Here is a 15,906-nt window from a genome sequence, read left to right on the forward strand (position 1 = left end):
CAAATTCACGTTTGACATTTGAATCATTGTCAGGTCTGTGGATGGGGCTTGAGCAGAGGGACCTGTGCTTTGTCACCTCCCTGCAGCACAACGACCAGCCTGGGTCTGACCCCAGTCTCTCTGGGTGATAGAGAGAAACACAGCTGGATTTCCAAGAGTTTGCAGCCAAGTCTTCTTCTGAATTGCAAAGTGAACAGCTCAGATTTTTGGAAGCCTCTGAGGAGGCATAAATACAAAAAGCTGGGATATCTTTAATTTTTTTTTTTTCCTCTTTGTCATTTTTTTCTGGCTGTAATGTTGTTTGAAGGGGCTGAGTCACCTCGAGCAATGAAATGAGACATGCTTATCACTTATGAAAATAATATTTAACGCGACAGCTTTTATTTAGGTTGTTTTAAAGGGGTCTCTGGGGGTTCAGAGCCTCAGATATTCTTTTTATTGGACAAAGGGTGGAAATAATTTAAGTTTTTGTTTCAAGGACCTTTTCTGTGTGGGCATGTGGGCATCAGGCTCTTGATGTTGGGTTGTGGTGTGGACAGATGTGTTTGGTTTGGGAATCCTAAATTGGGGAAAAGTCTAATTTATTGCTGATGTTGTGAAATAGGGACCAGTAGTTGGCATGGGCAAGGAGCTGAATTGTTCAATCCTAAACTGGGTCCAAGGGGCCCAGATGATGCTCAGAGCAGGAGGTGGGCTTGGTGAGAGGAATCAGATGAGCGTGGTTACAGCACAGAAAAAAACTCCTTGATCTGGACTAAAAGGAGATTTCTTCTCCAAATGGTAGAGGTTTTCCTTATTAAATCTGCTTTTAGAGCCATTTCCACATGAGTTTAGGTGCATAAGGGGAGGAGGATTGTTGGGGCTGTCCTGCAGACATCAGCCCCCCAGGAAAAGCGACCCCTCTTCCTTTTGGGCCAGGAGGGTGAGACATGGGGTGTGTGTGAACCCCTCCCACCACCGTGCAGGTGGGGAAACTGAGTCCCAGCAGTGCTGCAGTCACTGCAGGAGGGATTCACCCCCTTTCCAGTGGGAAGAGCTTTGGGGGGGATTGCACAGGTGCTGTGGAGTGTGAGAATGATGGAGCAGAGGTGCAGATGCTGAAGGGGAAACGTGGGGGGTGCGGATGACAGGGGAGTTTAGGGAGATGTGGATGCCCAGGGGATGCAGTGCTGGATGCCAGGGGTTTGGTGGCACACTGGAGCTGGGGGGTGCAGGGGGGTGCAGATCCAGTTGGAGGGGCTGCAGTGAGGGGGATGTGGGGGCCGAGGGATGGGGAGTTCAGTGGGGTGCAGATTCTGGTGGGGTTAGGGGGCTGCAGATGCCCCCGGGGGGGCAGTTTTGGGGTGTGGATGCTGGGGGGAAGCTGGGCACAGCAGGTGCCAACAGTACCAGGGGTGCAGATGCCGGTGGGGTTATGGGGTGCAGATGTCGGGGTGCTGATGCCAGTGGGGTTATGGGTGTACAGATGCTATAAGGTTAGTGGGGTGCAGGTGCTGGTGGGTTGCTTGGGGTGCAGATGCCGGTGAGGTTTTGGGGGTGCAGATGCCAGTGGAGTTAGGGCATGCAGATGCTGGTGGGTTTAAGGGGCACTGGTGCTGGTGGGATTAGGGGTGTGGATGCCAGTGGGGTTATAGGGGTGCAGATGTCGGGGGTGCAGATGCTGGTGGGGTTATGGGGGCACAGATGCTGTGAGGTTAGCGGGGTGCAGATGCTGGTGGGTTTAGGGGGTGCAGGTGCCAGTGGGTCACTTGGGGTGCACATGCCGGTGGGTTTGGGGGTGTGGGTGCTGGTGGGTTGCTCGGGGTGCATATGCTGGTGGAATTGGGGGTGCAGGTGCCGGCAGGGTGTGGGTGCTGGTGGGTCACTCGGGGTGCAGATGCTGGTGGGTTTAGGGGGTGCAGGTGCCAGTGGGTCACTGGGGGTGCAGGTGCCAGCAGGTTTAGGGGATGCGGGTGCTGGTGGGTTGCTTGGGGTGCGGGTGCCGGTGGGATTAGGGGGTGTAGGTGCCGGCAGGGTGTGGGTGCTTGTGCCGGTGAGATTAGGGGGTGCAGGTGCTGGTGTCACTCGGGGTGCAGATGCCGGTGAGATTAGGGGGTGCAGGTGCTGGTGGGTTGCTCGGGGTGCGGGTGCCGGAGGGTTTAGGGGGTGCGGATGCCGGTGAGATTAGGGGGTGCAGGTGCTGGTGAGATTAGGGGGTGCAGGTGCCGGTGGGGTTATGGGGGTGCAGATGCCGGTGAGATTAGGGGGTGCAGGTGCTGGTGGGTCACTCGGGGTGCGGATGCCGATGGGATTAGGGGGTGCAGGTGCCGGTGGGGTTATGGGGGTGCAGATGCCGGTGAGATTAGGGGGTGCAGGTGCTGGTGGGTCACTCGGGGTGCGGATGCCGATGGGATTAGGGGGTGCAGGTGCCGGTGGGGTTATGGGGGTGCAGATGCCGGTGAGATTAGGGGGTGCAGGTGCTGGTGGGTCACTCGGGGTGCGGATGCCGATGGGATTAGGGGGTGCAGGTGCCGGCAGGGTGCGGGTGCCGGCGCGGGGGGGCCCCGCAGCCAATGAGTGCTGCGCGGGGGCGGCTGCGTGCGCGGCCGGCGGCGTGTTGCAGCCGGGCGGCGTGTGCGGGCCGGAGCGGCGGGCACGCAGCGCCTGTCCTCGCACCTGCAACCCCTTCCGACCCCCTTCCCCCCCCTTTTTTTTTCTTTTGGGTTTTGTCCCCCCCTCCCCCACCCTTCGGTGATTTTTTCCTTTTTTTTTTTTTTTTTCCCTTCCTTTTTCCTTCCCCCCCTTCCCTCCCCCCCGTCCCTATTCCTGCGCTTTGCTCCGGGAAAACGCTGGATTTTAAACCTCTCCCCGCCCGGCAGTGAGTGGGGAAGGAGAAGGAAAACATGGCCCAGGCCAAAATGCACCACCCCGTCTCTTGGGTGATCTTCGCCGGGATGGCCGCGCTCCTCCTCTCCCAAGGTAGGGAACGCCGCGGGGGACGCAGCCCGGGCGGGCGGAGGATGCGCGGTCCCACAGCAGCCCCCTCCGAGGGGGCTGGGGGATGAGAATCCCCGCCGGAGCGGCGATGAGCATCCCTCCAGAGCGGGGACAGAGCTGCGAAAGGCTCCCCAGCCCGCTGTGAAGTTGCGGGGGATGCGGATGCGGGTACGGCGCAGGAATTCCCGGTGCACCGGGCTGGCGGCGGGGGGGACACTTCTTCCCTGGCGTCCTGATTATTTCTGCGGGTGCGGAAGGACTCTGCCATCCCAGCACAATTCCGGCAGGATCAATGATCCAACAGGCTGGGGGACAGGAGGGGCCGGGGTTCCCCTGTGCTCCCCCCACGCCTTTGCTTTTCCAGCAAGGTCGTCCCAAAAACTCGGTGCAGCCCCGAGTTGGGAAGCGCTCACCCAGTCTGTCCCGGAGCAGCACGGCTGCCTCTCCCCACCCGGGGATGGTGCTCGGAGGGGAGACGGGGACTGTGCAAGGGGAAAAAAAAGAGCAAAAAGCGATGGGAAAAGGAGGGGGGAAGAGGCGGCAGGAGCCAGCCCCATCTGGCCGGGAGCGCCGAGCCTGTCAGCTCGCGTTAGGCTCCTCGCAGCCATCTGGAGGGGCTGTGGGAGCGGGGTTTACTCCATGGCAGGGGAGGATGGAGCCGCATCCCGCCCCGGGCCGCCGCGGGAGCCCGGGATGCGCCGGGGGGCGGCTGGACCCGGGGCTCCGGGCCGGGATGCGGGCACTTCTCAGGGAGAGGGATGCACCCCGGGAGGGGATGCAGGCGCTCTCTGGAGCACGGATGCACCCCGGGAGAGGATGCAGCGCTCTCTGGAGCACGGATGCACCCCCGGAGAGGATGCAGGCGCTCTCTGGAGCACGGATGCACCCCGGGAGGGGATGCAGGCGCTCTCTGGAGCACGGATGCACCCCGGGAGAGGATGCAGGCGCTCTCTGGAGCAGGGATGCACCCCGGGAGGGGATGCAGGCGCTCTCTGGAGCACGGATGCACCCCGGGAGGGGATGCAGGCGCTCTCTGGAGCACGGATGCACCCCGGGAGGGGATGCAGGCGCTCTCTGGAGCAGGGATGCACCCCGGGAAGGATGCAGGCGCTCTCTGGAGCACGGATGCACCCCGGGAGAGGATGCAGGCTCTCTCTGGAGCACGGATGCACCCCGGGAGGGGATGCAGGCGCTCTCTGGAGCAGGGATGCACCCCGCGAGGGGATGCAGGCGCTCTCTGGAGCAGGGATGCACCCCGGGAGGGGATGCAGGCGCTCTCTGGAGCACGGATGCACCCCGGGAGGGGATGCAGGCGCTCTCTGGAGCAGGGATGCACCCCGGGAGGGGATGCAGGCGCTCTCTGGAGCACGGATGCACCCCGGGAGGGGATGCAGGCGCTCTCTGGAGCAGGGATGCACCCCGCGAGGGGATGCAGGCGCTCTCTGGAGCAGGGATGCACCCCGGGAGGGGATGCAGGCGCTCTCTGGAGCAGGGATGCACCCCGCGAGGGGATGCAGGCGCTCTCTGGAGCAGGGATGCACCCCCGGGGCCAGACGGATGCACGCCGGGGAGATGCAGGCGTTCCTCGGGATGGAGATTTGGGTTCTCCTGGGGATGGATGCACCCAGGGGGTTGAATGCACCTCCTTCTCCTCAGCCGGATCCAGCCACCCCTGCGCTGCTCCGAGGTGCCCACCGAAGGCTGGGGATGTCCAAAGCAGCCCAGCCTCGTCCCCCGTGTGCCGGGCGCGCTGCAGCAGGGCTGGTGCGGGGCTGGGGGCTGCGGTGTGGCCAGAGATGCTGCCTGGGTGTCTCCCACCACAAACTTCTCTCTGCTGGGCAGGCCCCCCGCTCCTGCCGTATCGACCGGCACCGGCTGCTTAACATGCGCATCACACGCCGAGGCATCGCTCCTCTTCGCCTTCCTGCCGCTCTCCATCCTCCTGCTCGCTGCTGCTCCCGGGGGTGCTGCTCCCGCCCGCCCTGCCGGCATTCCCGCATCCCGGGGGCTTCCAGCCCTGCCCCTTGGCTGCCCCCTCTGCAGGGAGCCCGGCTGGGCTGGGAAGGGTCGGGGCTCCCCAGGAGAGGGATGAAGCTGCGCCTTTCCCTCCTCACTTTTCCTGCCCGGAATTTGTGCTTCATTTATTTTATTATTTCATTATTTTATTATTTTTTAATGCTTGCTTTGGGGCTCTCTGGCTTGGCTTCCTTGCAGTCTTATTCCATGCCTTTGGTCATCCTTCCTGCTTCCTCTCCCTGCTCCTATCAAAGCTTCCAGATCAAAAAGTAGTTTTTATTTCTTTACTTATTATTTTTATAAATCTCCTGGGCAGCAGAGCAGTGACAAGGAATGTGCTGCCTCCCTGAGCCCAAAATCCCCCAATTCCCTGATGTGGGAATCTGATGTGGGTGTCAGAAGTCCCTGAGTCCCTCCTGGAATGAGGATAAGCAGGGAGCCACGTTGCTCTGTGGTCTGGGGAGGACCAAGGGCAGAGCTGTGGGGAGCTGGTGAAATATTGCACAGGGCAGCTTTACGGGACATTTTTTGACTGGGAGTTGCTGCATTGTTGAAGGAGTTCCCTTGGGAGTTTTTTTTCTTGCATAATTTTATTTAAGAGTCATTAAAAAATACACCAAACACACCCTACAAATAATTTTGTATTTTAGCACAAACTTTTAAAGAGAGTTTTGAGAAATTTTGGTTCATTCAACCACAAGGTAATATTTAAGTTTAGATGCAGTGCTGGAAATCAGCAGTAATGTGCTTCTGCTTCATGAATTCTTCTGATAATCACAGTAGTTTGTGGAATTCATAAGTTTTCTCTCTTGTTTCGTGTCCAGAAGTGGAGCTGGCTTGTGTTTGAAAACGTGAAAATTATTGTCATGCAGGAAAACGGTGTTTTGCACAAATCTCCTCCAGATATCTCCAGAGATGTGTGCTGCCCTCTGCAGCAGTTCATCCACACTCCAGGTCGTTTCCCTATTTCCAGCCAAACAAACAATAAGAAGAGTGGTTTGTGAGTGTGCTTGAAGGGAAAGTGGAGAGTGAAGTGGGATAATTCAGAAGCGTTTGACCACCTGCATTTGTACAAACATTTGTGGATCCTCCAAGTTTTCAGAGTCGCTTCTGTAGGAATTTTGTAGATTTGTTGGGTTTGTGGAATTGTGGCCCTGAAATGGGAGGGGTTGAGTGCTGTGTGTGCCAGGAAGGAGCCCCCCTGAGCCCTGGAAAGTCCAGTGTGGTTGGACACCAAGGGAGCTGCTGGCTGCTGGTGCTGGAGAGAGAGGCTGGGGCATTTCTTGGATGCTGCATCGCCTTGGGAAGGAGCTGGAGGTGTCCATTGCACCCACTCACAAGAAGGATGGAGCCAGAAAACGTCCAGCCACAATTTGGGAAAGGAGATGGAAAGAGGGGAGGTTGCAGAGGGGCTGGGATAGCCCCAGGCATCAGGAAGTGAGTGGCAGTTTGGCAACACAGCTCTCATTGTGTTTGCTCTGTGTCTTCTGTGTGATTTTTCAATAGCAGCAATGAAAATCTGAAATATCCTCACACAGGAACCAGGCAGAAGAGATTTCCCTTCCCCCTTTCCCTGGCTCTGAGTAAAGGGGTGTCCTCACATGTGCCCCTCACAGCCCACCTGGATTTCTTAAGGAAGAGGCAAAAACCTCACCCCAGCTCTGGGGGGTGGAAGAGACAAGAAAACTCTTCACTCAGCCAGGCGTAAAAGGATTAACCAGGCTAAAAGGTCATAGAAGATTTAGCTGGGCCTTTAGCATCAGTAAGCCAAGAATTATGGGAATTTGATTTACAAATTAGCATAAAGACCTTATTCTAATAAGCATACAAGCTGAAATAGGTATGTAAAATAATAGCATGTGTCAACATCCTACACAGAGCGTTCCTCATCCGAAAGAATTATTCGCTCGTTGGATGTGGCTGGGATGCAGATAATTCCCAAAGTGAGACAGGCTGTGCTGGTGTGTGATGGAAAGGCTGCATCTGACCCAGAGACACATCCACAGGGAGGAGAGGCTGGGTGCTTCCCCTCAGGAAGGGCAGGATTTGGAATCTGGGTTGGAATTCTGCATCCTGTGAGAATTTTCTCTCAGTGGAGGGGTGAGGGGAAACCTCCTGGCAGTTTTGTGCAGGAGGTAATTGCACTAATGAATGTGTATAAGAAAAATTACGTGTATCGACATCTTTTTGTGAATGCCCGGATTTATTGGTCCTCGGGAAAAATATTAGATGTGGTTAATAGTTATTGTGCGGGTCAATAAAATGTGATATTCACCCCAACAGCAGAAAATAGCTATTTAATAGGTAATAACAGTAATAATCAATACCTACATGATTAGATAACCCAGTTATAGGCAGTACATAAAAGGAGGGGAATGCACTGCTCGATGGCTGGGTCTGGAGTGTGGCTGAACATCCCTCATTCCTGCTGATCCTCAGCAGGGCTGGGAGGAGGTGCCAGCACCTCTGGAAATCAGGGCACCACATGGGATTCATTGGCACATTTTTAACATGCAGAGAGCAAACAGGAACCTGAGCAGACCTTTGGAAAGCAGGTGCACTGTGCAAAACGCTGGATGGCACCCAAAATGCTGGGATTTTGGTTTGGGTGGTGGAGTTGCAGGTGGGGTTTTCCAGATGTGGATTGCTGCTTCCCTGGGAGCATCCCTGCACTGAGCTGGTTACACAGTGAGGATTGGCAGGATACAAGGAGGAGAAAAGTTGTAGTTGCTCTGTGCTGTGGTGGAGAGATCTCCATCACATCAAAATGACAAAAATCAAAATGAAATCAAAATGAAATTAAAACTCTGTTTTGTATAATAAATTACCTTAGAGCATGGGAACAGGTGCTACCTGTTGTAGCTACACCAGGTGGACTGGAGATGTGTGAGGTCCTGTCAGTGCTGACACAAATTTTAGGACGTGCAGTTGTTTACTGGCCATGAAACCCATGTGAACAAAGTGCCTGTGGGCACATGAGGAGGCAAAAATTCATCCATCTCAGATGTCCATGGCAAAGGTCTGGAGCTGCAGCTTGGGCGTGGAGTTAAACTCTTGGTTTCAAACAGGGGCCAAAATGAGCCAAGGTGCTGGATTTGGGGATTCTGTGAAAGCCCAAGCTGGTTTGGAACTGCTCTCTCTTTCCCACATTTGGGATGAGCCTCATGGGTCAAAAGGAGATAAATATCAGTTTGATAAGCAGAGGGGATCAGGTGGGAGCTTGGAAAAACCTCCTCTGGTAAAACTAAACTTCTGAACCATCCCAAGGACCATCCCTCTGTACAAGACTGGTGCTCTGGAGGCTGCAGCCAGTTTTGGGATATCCTTGTGTTTCCCAAAAACTACTTCTCCTTTCTCCACACAGTAGTTTTGACCAGCACAATAACCCTGGCTCATGGTTTTTCCATCTTCCTTTGACTTATGCCTGAGATGAGTGGATTTGATATTAGAAGTGTCTGCTTTGTGTATTTTTCTTGCAGTGTTCACTTAAAAATACCCATATTGTGATTTCCCTTCTCCATTTTATTTTTCCCCATGGGGAGAGAATTGATCAGTTGACAGATGTAGGTCAGGTTAGTGAGCAGGATTTGCTGTTTTCTATGATAAAGCAGGAATGAATGCCAGAAACCTCCAGTCAGAGCTGGACTTCAGCTTTCCTCAGCCTGGGAAACATCACATGACGAGCAAATATTTGGCCATAAAGATCAGAAAAAGACTTTAATTTGTGTTTGTCCTTGCTTCCCAAACTTCAGTAGTGGCAAGAAAGGGCAAAACTTTCCTTACTTGTTCTCCAATTGAAAGGACAAGAGCTTTAAAGAGGGGAAGTGGGATTTTTTAAGCATTACTGGTCATTCTCCTTTGATGGGCAGTGACAAATCTCCCATCAGACTTAAGAGGACACAAACCTGATCCATCTCTGATGTTCATGGCAAAGCCTTGGAGCTGTGACTGGAGTTGAGTTTGTGGTGTCAAACAGGAGCCAAAATGAGCCAGGTGCCAGATTTGGGGATTTTATAGTGGAAGTCCAAGCCATGCCTCTGTCTCCCATTTCCAGCCAGCACCCACACCTTGGCACATGGGTTTTTCATGCCTTTAAAAGATTTTATAGGAAAAAAAAAAAACAATCTAGGAGGGCTGGGGTGGGTCATCTGGAGAAGAGAAGGCACCAGGGAGACCTTAGAGCCCCTTCCAGTGCCTGAAGGGGCTCTGAGAGAGCTGGAGAGGGACTGGGGACAAGGGATGGGGGACAGAACAAGGAAAGGGATGGCTTCCCACTGCCAGAGGACAGGGTTAGATGGGATATTGGGAAGAGATTTTTGGCTGTGAGGGGGGAGGCCCTGGCACAGGGTGCCCAGAGCAGCTGTGGCTGCCTCATCCCTCATCCCTTGGCTGTCCAAGGACAGGCTGGACATTGGGGCTTGGAGCAACCTGAATAGTGGAAGGTGTCCCTGCCCAGGGCAGGGAATAAGAGGATCTTTGGGGCCCCTTCCCAACCCAAACCATTCTGGGATTCTGTAAAAAGCCAGGATGACAAGGAGTGATCCCTTTGCCTCTGCACCCTTGGGGCACCCCAATCCCTCCCCCTCCCACGGGCGCATCCTGCAGGCATCGCCTCCCTCGTGCTCCCAGCACATCTGGAGCAGTGGCTGGCAGCAGGGAGGAGCTGGGAGGAGCAGCCTCCTCCCTCCTCCTCCTCCTCCTCCTCCCCAGGCAGGCACCTGGCTCGTGGTTAATAATGAATCAGAGGTGCTGCCTTGCCGGGCTCTGTTATCTGCCGCCAGGAGGGAGAGCACGGATTTCTGATGCTCTGAACAGTTAATATGTCTAATGCTGAAAGCTGTTGTAAATTAATTGACCCCTTGGCCCCCTTGTCCTGTTGACTGTTCCCACTAAAGACAGTGTTTGGTTCTTGGCATCCTTGCCCACCCCCTCCCCTACTTTCCCTTCCTCCACCTCCCACATGCTTCGCTTACTAATCAGGGCAGTCAAAAAAAGGAGCCTCGGCTCTGGAATGCTTCACAGGAGCTGCATGGGAGAGTCAGGATCCTGGGAATCCACCGTGCCTGAATTCCTGGTGGTCAGAGTATTCCCTTTAAAGCTGGCATGGAATCCTCAGCCTTCCCATGGGGATAGTGGGGATGGAGGTGGAAAGTCCCAGCACAGCACCAAGGGCCATGGATGGAAGGGTCAGCTCCATGCAGTGGGGGAGCTGTGCTCACACCAAATGCTCACTGCTGGAGCAGGGGTGGGTCTGGCTTGGAGGAAACATAGGGGCAGGTTCTCATCAGGGATTTATTTATTTATTTATTTTTATATTTTTTTTAGAAAAAGATCCCAGAACAGTTTGGGATGGAAAGGAGCTTAAATCTCATCCCGTGCCATGGGCAGGAACACCTTCCACTAGACCAGGTTGCTCCAACCCCCATCCAACCTGGCCTGGAGGGGATGGTGCATTTTGTATTTTCCTTGCATATTGCTGATCCTGGAAACCCTGACTTAGGTTGGAAAGGAACTTGGAAAACCACAATTGCTCAGTCCATAGGGCTGGTTCGTGTCCTCCAGTGACTCACAGTGGGAGAGAGCAGCTGTTAAGGAGTGGGAAATGCCACAGGAAATTGTGTAATATTAGAAACGAAGCAGAATGTTTCAGGTTTTTCTAATTCCAGAATGAAATTTAAAAAAAAAAAAAAGAACAATCACCAATTCCCAGTGAAAGTAAATTCTGGGAAAAGTAAGGATTGATTTTTGAGGCATTTTCTTCGGAGCTCGCCGTAGCTTTATGTACAAACTTGTGAAGTGATTTCAAAAAAAAAAAAAAAAGAGCTCCGAAGGCCGTGTTCCAGCAGTATCAAAGAGCCTGGAATCTCCAGCCTTGTTCCATTTTGTATTGTTATTTCTTCAAAACAGATCCTTTGCTAATGTTTCCACTTTACCAGAAACAGAATTCTTGATTTAAAGAGCTGGTTTGAAAGCCAAACCTGACCCGCCTCACTGGAAGCGTGACAGGCCCTCAGAGCAAAGCAAGGTTCATTAATACTATAATATTCTCTTTCTTTTTTTAGTGTTTGAGTCTTTTTTCCCCTCTTAGAGGAGTTATCTGGTGAATAGCACTTCATTCCTGGGTTGGTTTGGGTGTTTTTAGCTTTTATTCCCTTTCTACAGGACAGATGGTATTTAGAGATCAGAGGGTGCCTCTGTTAGACTTTCAGTTTCCCAAAGTCTATTCCCAAAGCTAGCACTGGGGTTTTGATAGTGGGCCAAGGCACAGGAGAGCGGCAGGGCTGGCTGGCACGAGGTGAATTTGGATTTAGGATGAGTGACGTCTCTCTTAATGAAGCCCTTTTTGGAACAAAGCTGGCGAGGAGCAGGATCCGTGATCCATTAGAGGCCAGGGTGGTGGCAGAGCCAAACCCGCCTTGTCATTGAAGACAACATGAAAAAAAAACCTTGTATTATTTATTGTTTACTTTTTGTGCTGCTTTTCTGCACGTCGACGCTTCCCATTGTATGCTTTGGGCTTCTAAACCTGACACCACGTTAGAAACCATCTCCAAAGCCCCCAAATAATGCATAAACTATGATTATTCCTTCTGATCCACTTGTGTTTATGTAAATGGCTGGAAAAGCGTTTTTCGGCTTATTTCAGAAGCTTAAGGGATTCATACCAAGCCTATTATTGCAAAATCAGAAAGTGAAAAGCAACTTCTGAGACAAGGAATTAGCAACTCAATGGCAGCGTTCCTGCTGCAGGATCTGGCTTTACCACACATGGGAATTCCCTCAGGAATCAAAAATCCCACATGTGGCAACAGGTTGATGGCTTTGTGGGGAGAGGGGACTCAGAGGAGGTTTGGGGTTAATCCAAAGGGATGAGGGGCTGCAGGGAGAGCTGGGGCACAAACCACTGGTGCTGCTGGGGCTGCTGGTGTGGATTTTGGGGGATGAAGCCCCCACACACTTATGGGATAATCCTGGCTCTGTGTCCGTGCATCCATGGGTGGCAAGGGGCTGGCAGTGCCATCCTTGCTCCATGCAAACCTTTTCTCTCTGTCCCAGGAGAGGTGGGACCAGATGCAGATTCTCTTTGGGCTCCATCCCATTCCAACCAGCCCTGCAGCATCTCATTCCTCCTCTCCTGCTGCTCTTTTTTTCCCTGGTTCGGTCCCATTCCCCCTTCCTTATGTTAATTTCCCACCTGAGCACCAAGTACTTTATAAATAGCAAATCTGAAATGAATTTCCTAGCAGCAATCATTATCTCCCTCGACAGCCATTAAACATTCACACAAGCAGAGCAAAATGACAAAGGGGATTGATTTTTACAGTATGTTGGGGGGAGGTGGGAGAAAGGAAATATGTTGACAAGGCTCTTTTTTCTCCTTATTTTCCCCCTCTCTCCATTCTCCCCTCCCTTCCACATCCTCTGTCTTGTGGAATTCAAAATCACCCTTTTGGAGATCAGGTTGGGAGGGAATGGGAGACAGCAAAGTTGGAAATAAATAACAATAAATTTAAAAAAAAAGGAGGAAAAAGAAAAGCAGCAAGTTCTATCCGTTTCCCCTTCAAGCAGCAAGCTGTGTTCCCTTCCTCTGCAGCCCCTGGAAGCCTCGCTCCGATCCCTCTCAGCTGGTAAACAGGGAGCTGGTTCCGTGGCCTGGCTGTGGAGATGAATATGTCAGAGTTAATGCCTCTGAAGATGGAGGGGTGGGCTGCAGGGAATGGGGGGGCCCAATCTGGGAGCCTGCTCAGCAGAATAAATGTGTTGATGCAATCGTTGGGAGCGGGCGAGCCGCGGCCGAATGAGGCACTGTAGCTGAAAATTTAACTTTGATTTCAATTTTCATATTTGTCAGCAATAATTAGATTCAAGAAATGTTTTTGCCGCTGTTCTAAAATACTAATAAGTAGGAACCTTTGTAGTATGGCTAATGGAGTCTTTTTTTTCCTAGTGGGCTAGAAAAATTCCATTAAAGGGAAAAGTCATACTGTATTACTGTGCTCCAACATGCAGTGACTCTGGTGCCACAGGAATGTCTGTGCTGAGAAACAGCACCCTTGCTGGATGATGCTGGGGAATGGGACTGGCTTCCTGTGGTTGGGATTGTCTAGGCAGGGACGAGGGAAGGCCAGAGGAGATCCCCCACATCAAACTGGGCAGGGGGTGACGCTCTGAGGGGCTTTGGGAAGCTTGTGAGCTGCTCACGGGGTGATATTCCAGTGACTCCCATCCAGCAGGCTTTGGCAAATTTTTTTGGTGTTGCCATTTCTCTGTGGGTTTAAAGACTTGGACCAATAAAGAATTTCCCCTTGTTGCCTCTGCCAAGGGCAGAAATCCCCTTCTGCCCCTCCCCACCCTGCAGGGTGGATTTCCTTGGCAGCACGTGCCAGGTTTTATTCTGGAGAGACACCGGCAAGGAAAGTGATATTAAATTTGCTGGCGATATGCAGAGCAAATGGGGAAGCTCTAAGTTGTGTCATTCTCAAGTTACTTCAGCCTATTAAGCAAACAAAAGCACTTGTGGAGTGAGAAATGGAAATGGCCAACGTGGCCCGATTAATCCTGGATGTACAATTCCATTAATAAGCCAGCTTTTAATAGGTGGCTCTTTCCAGGAGCTGCTGGGACGAAGAATTGATGTATTCACTGTAATTGTATTGCAACTAATAGGATCAGAAGAAAATTGTATGGAGAACTTATTCCTTTGCCACCATATTCCAATCAGTTGAAATAATACAGGAGGGCCCAGCATGGTAATGAGACTGAAATCTAAACAGGAATATTTTAAATTTTAGTTGTGGTGGGGGGGAGTTGGCTTGTGTTTTCGCTTCCCCATAGAGTGAACAGAAATAAAAGAGCAGTTCAGAGATGTGCTGGAGGAAATGGGGATCCCAATCCCAGTGGGAATGCTCCATGGTTTGGGTGCTGGGGCTGCTGTCTCAGCTGGGTGATGGGATGTGGCTGCTGGTGCAGAGCTGTGCCAGCTCAGCCTCCCTCCTGAATGCTGAGGGGGGTGTCTGGATGCCCAGGGATGGCACTGCCCCTTTGGCACTCACCCAGAGCCTTTTATTGCTGTCACTGGCAGCGAGAGGAGCTTTCCCCCCGTGCAGCCACTGTGGTTCACTGGCAGAGCTCATTAACGAGCCTGAGGTCCTCGCTCCATTCATCCCCTGTTTATTCTGACCTCCATCTGCAGCCTCTGATGGTGTGCTGATCCTTTCTTTCCAAGGAACTCCTGCAAAACCCCACTTTCTGCTTTAGGGAGCAGAGCTGCCTTCGTGCCTGTGGATCTGGGCCCTGCGGGATGCAGAGAGGGATTTGGGATTTAATCCATGAGAGTCTCTCCAAGGGCTCTTGGAAGAGAACTGTGCAGGCTGGGTGGCTCAGCACATCCAAGGTGATGCTCAGCAGTGCCCCGGGATGCAGATCTCCAGATTATCCATTCAACTGTGGAATGATGCACATTAAAGGAAAGGAAATACTAACGTGGGAACTGCCCGACCCAAAATCTGTGTGGCCTGTGATTACTGGAGCCGTGGCTTTGCCATGAGAAGTTTGCAGCCACTTCTTGTCTGTTCATCACTGGTTCAGGGCTGTTTGTTTTTCACTCCTCCTCCCTATTTGTATGCATGCTCTGACCCTGCTTTGGTAACAGGCTAGAGAGTAAATAGAAAGGGGAGGGGGGAAAAAAAAGGCAAGGAAAAAAAAAAGCCAAGGCACAGTTCAGCTCAAATCCCCGAGGAAACAGATGTGATTGCCTTCCAGAAATGGCTCCAATAAGGCCAGAAAGGAATATTGCTTTTATAGCTTTTGGGATATAAAACATTTAGAAAATGTGATTGACTGGCAGTGCCTAATTTATCATTTACCCATTTCTCTATCCACCCAAACACAGCAGTATCCTCAGACGGACTCATTTCCACCTTTTTTTGGCTTTCTGCCTCTTTTTTGTGTGACACACGTGCAAACCCATGTTCCTTTGCATGCTGAGCTGTGTGCACATGGGCACGTGTTCCCCCACGCTCCTGGCTCCTTGTCCCTGCGCCTGTGTCATGGATTTATCATCGTTCTGCTAAGCACTCAAACTCCTGTGGCTATTTATAATTAATGCTCAGAAACCTGCCAATCCATTTAATGACACCAGGAGGTCACGGCCTCCCTTATAGCTTCCCATTAATCATCATTAGAACAGTTCTGGGTTTTTTACGTTCTTTTTAAATGTTAATTCACCTTTATAATGCTCCTTTCAGCTCTGACTGTAAAGGGATACTCTGTAGTCACTCCAGACTGTCTTGCAAGTGTGTGCAGGTGAAAGGCGCAGTGGGACAATTGCACTTGATAAAGTCTCTTGGATGTCTCCCGCTGGAATGAATTACACTCACAAACTCTGCCAGATGGGATTTCTGCACTGCCCTCTGCCGCCGGCTCCTCGCAGCGATGCTGGCTCAGCTCCCTCCCTGCTGGCTCCATCCACAGAGCCCCTCACCATTTCCCTGTGCTGCTGGGCACCACAGGAGCAGAGAATCCTGGAGTGGCTTGGGTTGCAAGGGGCTTTAAAAACCCTCTGCTTCCATGTGGCACCTGGCTCATGATTGGAATACGCTGATCCATGCTGGCACAGAGCTTGCCAAGGCCATGCCTGCTCTGTGCTCAGGCACATCTTTGCTGGGCAGAGGTTTTAGATCTGAGGTGGGCTCGTGAATAGCTTGGCTTTATGGGCTGTGGTGTCTTGGTTTGGGTGGAGCATCCAACTCATCCCTTGTGAAGGTTAACAAAAATCCCAGTTCCCAGAGAGCAGGGCTGCTCCTGTTGGTGAGTCCATCTCTTCCGTGCCATTGGCCTGGGAGCCTCCAGCCCTTTTCATGTGTCCCAAAGCACCCTGCCATGGGCACAGCAGAGGGCATCAGCAGGGATGTC

At 52.4% G+C, this 15,906-nt stretch overlaps 1 protein-coding gene across 2 annotated transcripts in view; it reads left to right on the top strand.

The window, feature by feature from the left end:
* Nucleotides 1-2,558: 2,558 nt before the first annotated feature.
* The window catches only part of LOC130262544 (protein CEPU-1), a 357,153-nt gene continuing 343,805 nt past the window's right edge, over nucleotides 2,559-15,906 (top strand). The window contains exon 1 of one of the 2 annotated variants that reach the window (XM_056509777.1): nucleotides 2,559-2,958. In XM_056509777.1, coding sequence (XP_056365752.1) covers nucleotides 2,883-2,958 — 76 coding nt within the window. In that variant the 5' untranslated portion in view covers nucleotides 2,559-2,882. The remainder of the gene's footprint in view (nucleotides 2,959-15,906) is intronic. The other variant, XM_056509776.1, reaches the window with a different exon arrangement.

The sequence above is a fragment of the Oenanthe melanoleuca genome, chromosome 24 (genome assembly GCF_029582105.1).
Source record: "Oenanthe melanoleuca isolate GR-GAL-2019-014 chromosome 24, OMel1.0, whole genome shotgun sequence".
NCBI lineage: Eukaryota > Metazoa > Chordata > Aves > Passeriformes > Muscicapidae > Oenanthe > Oenanthe melanoleuca.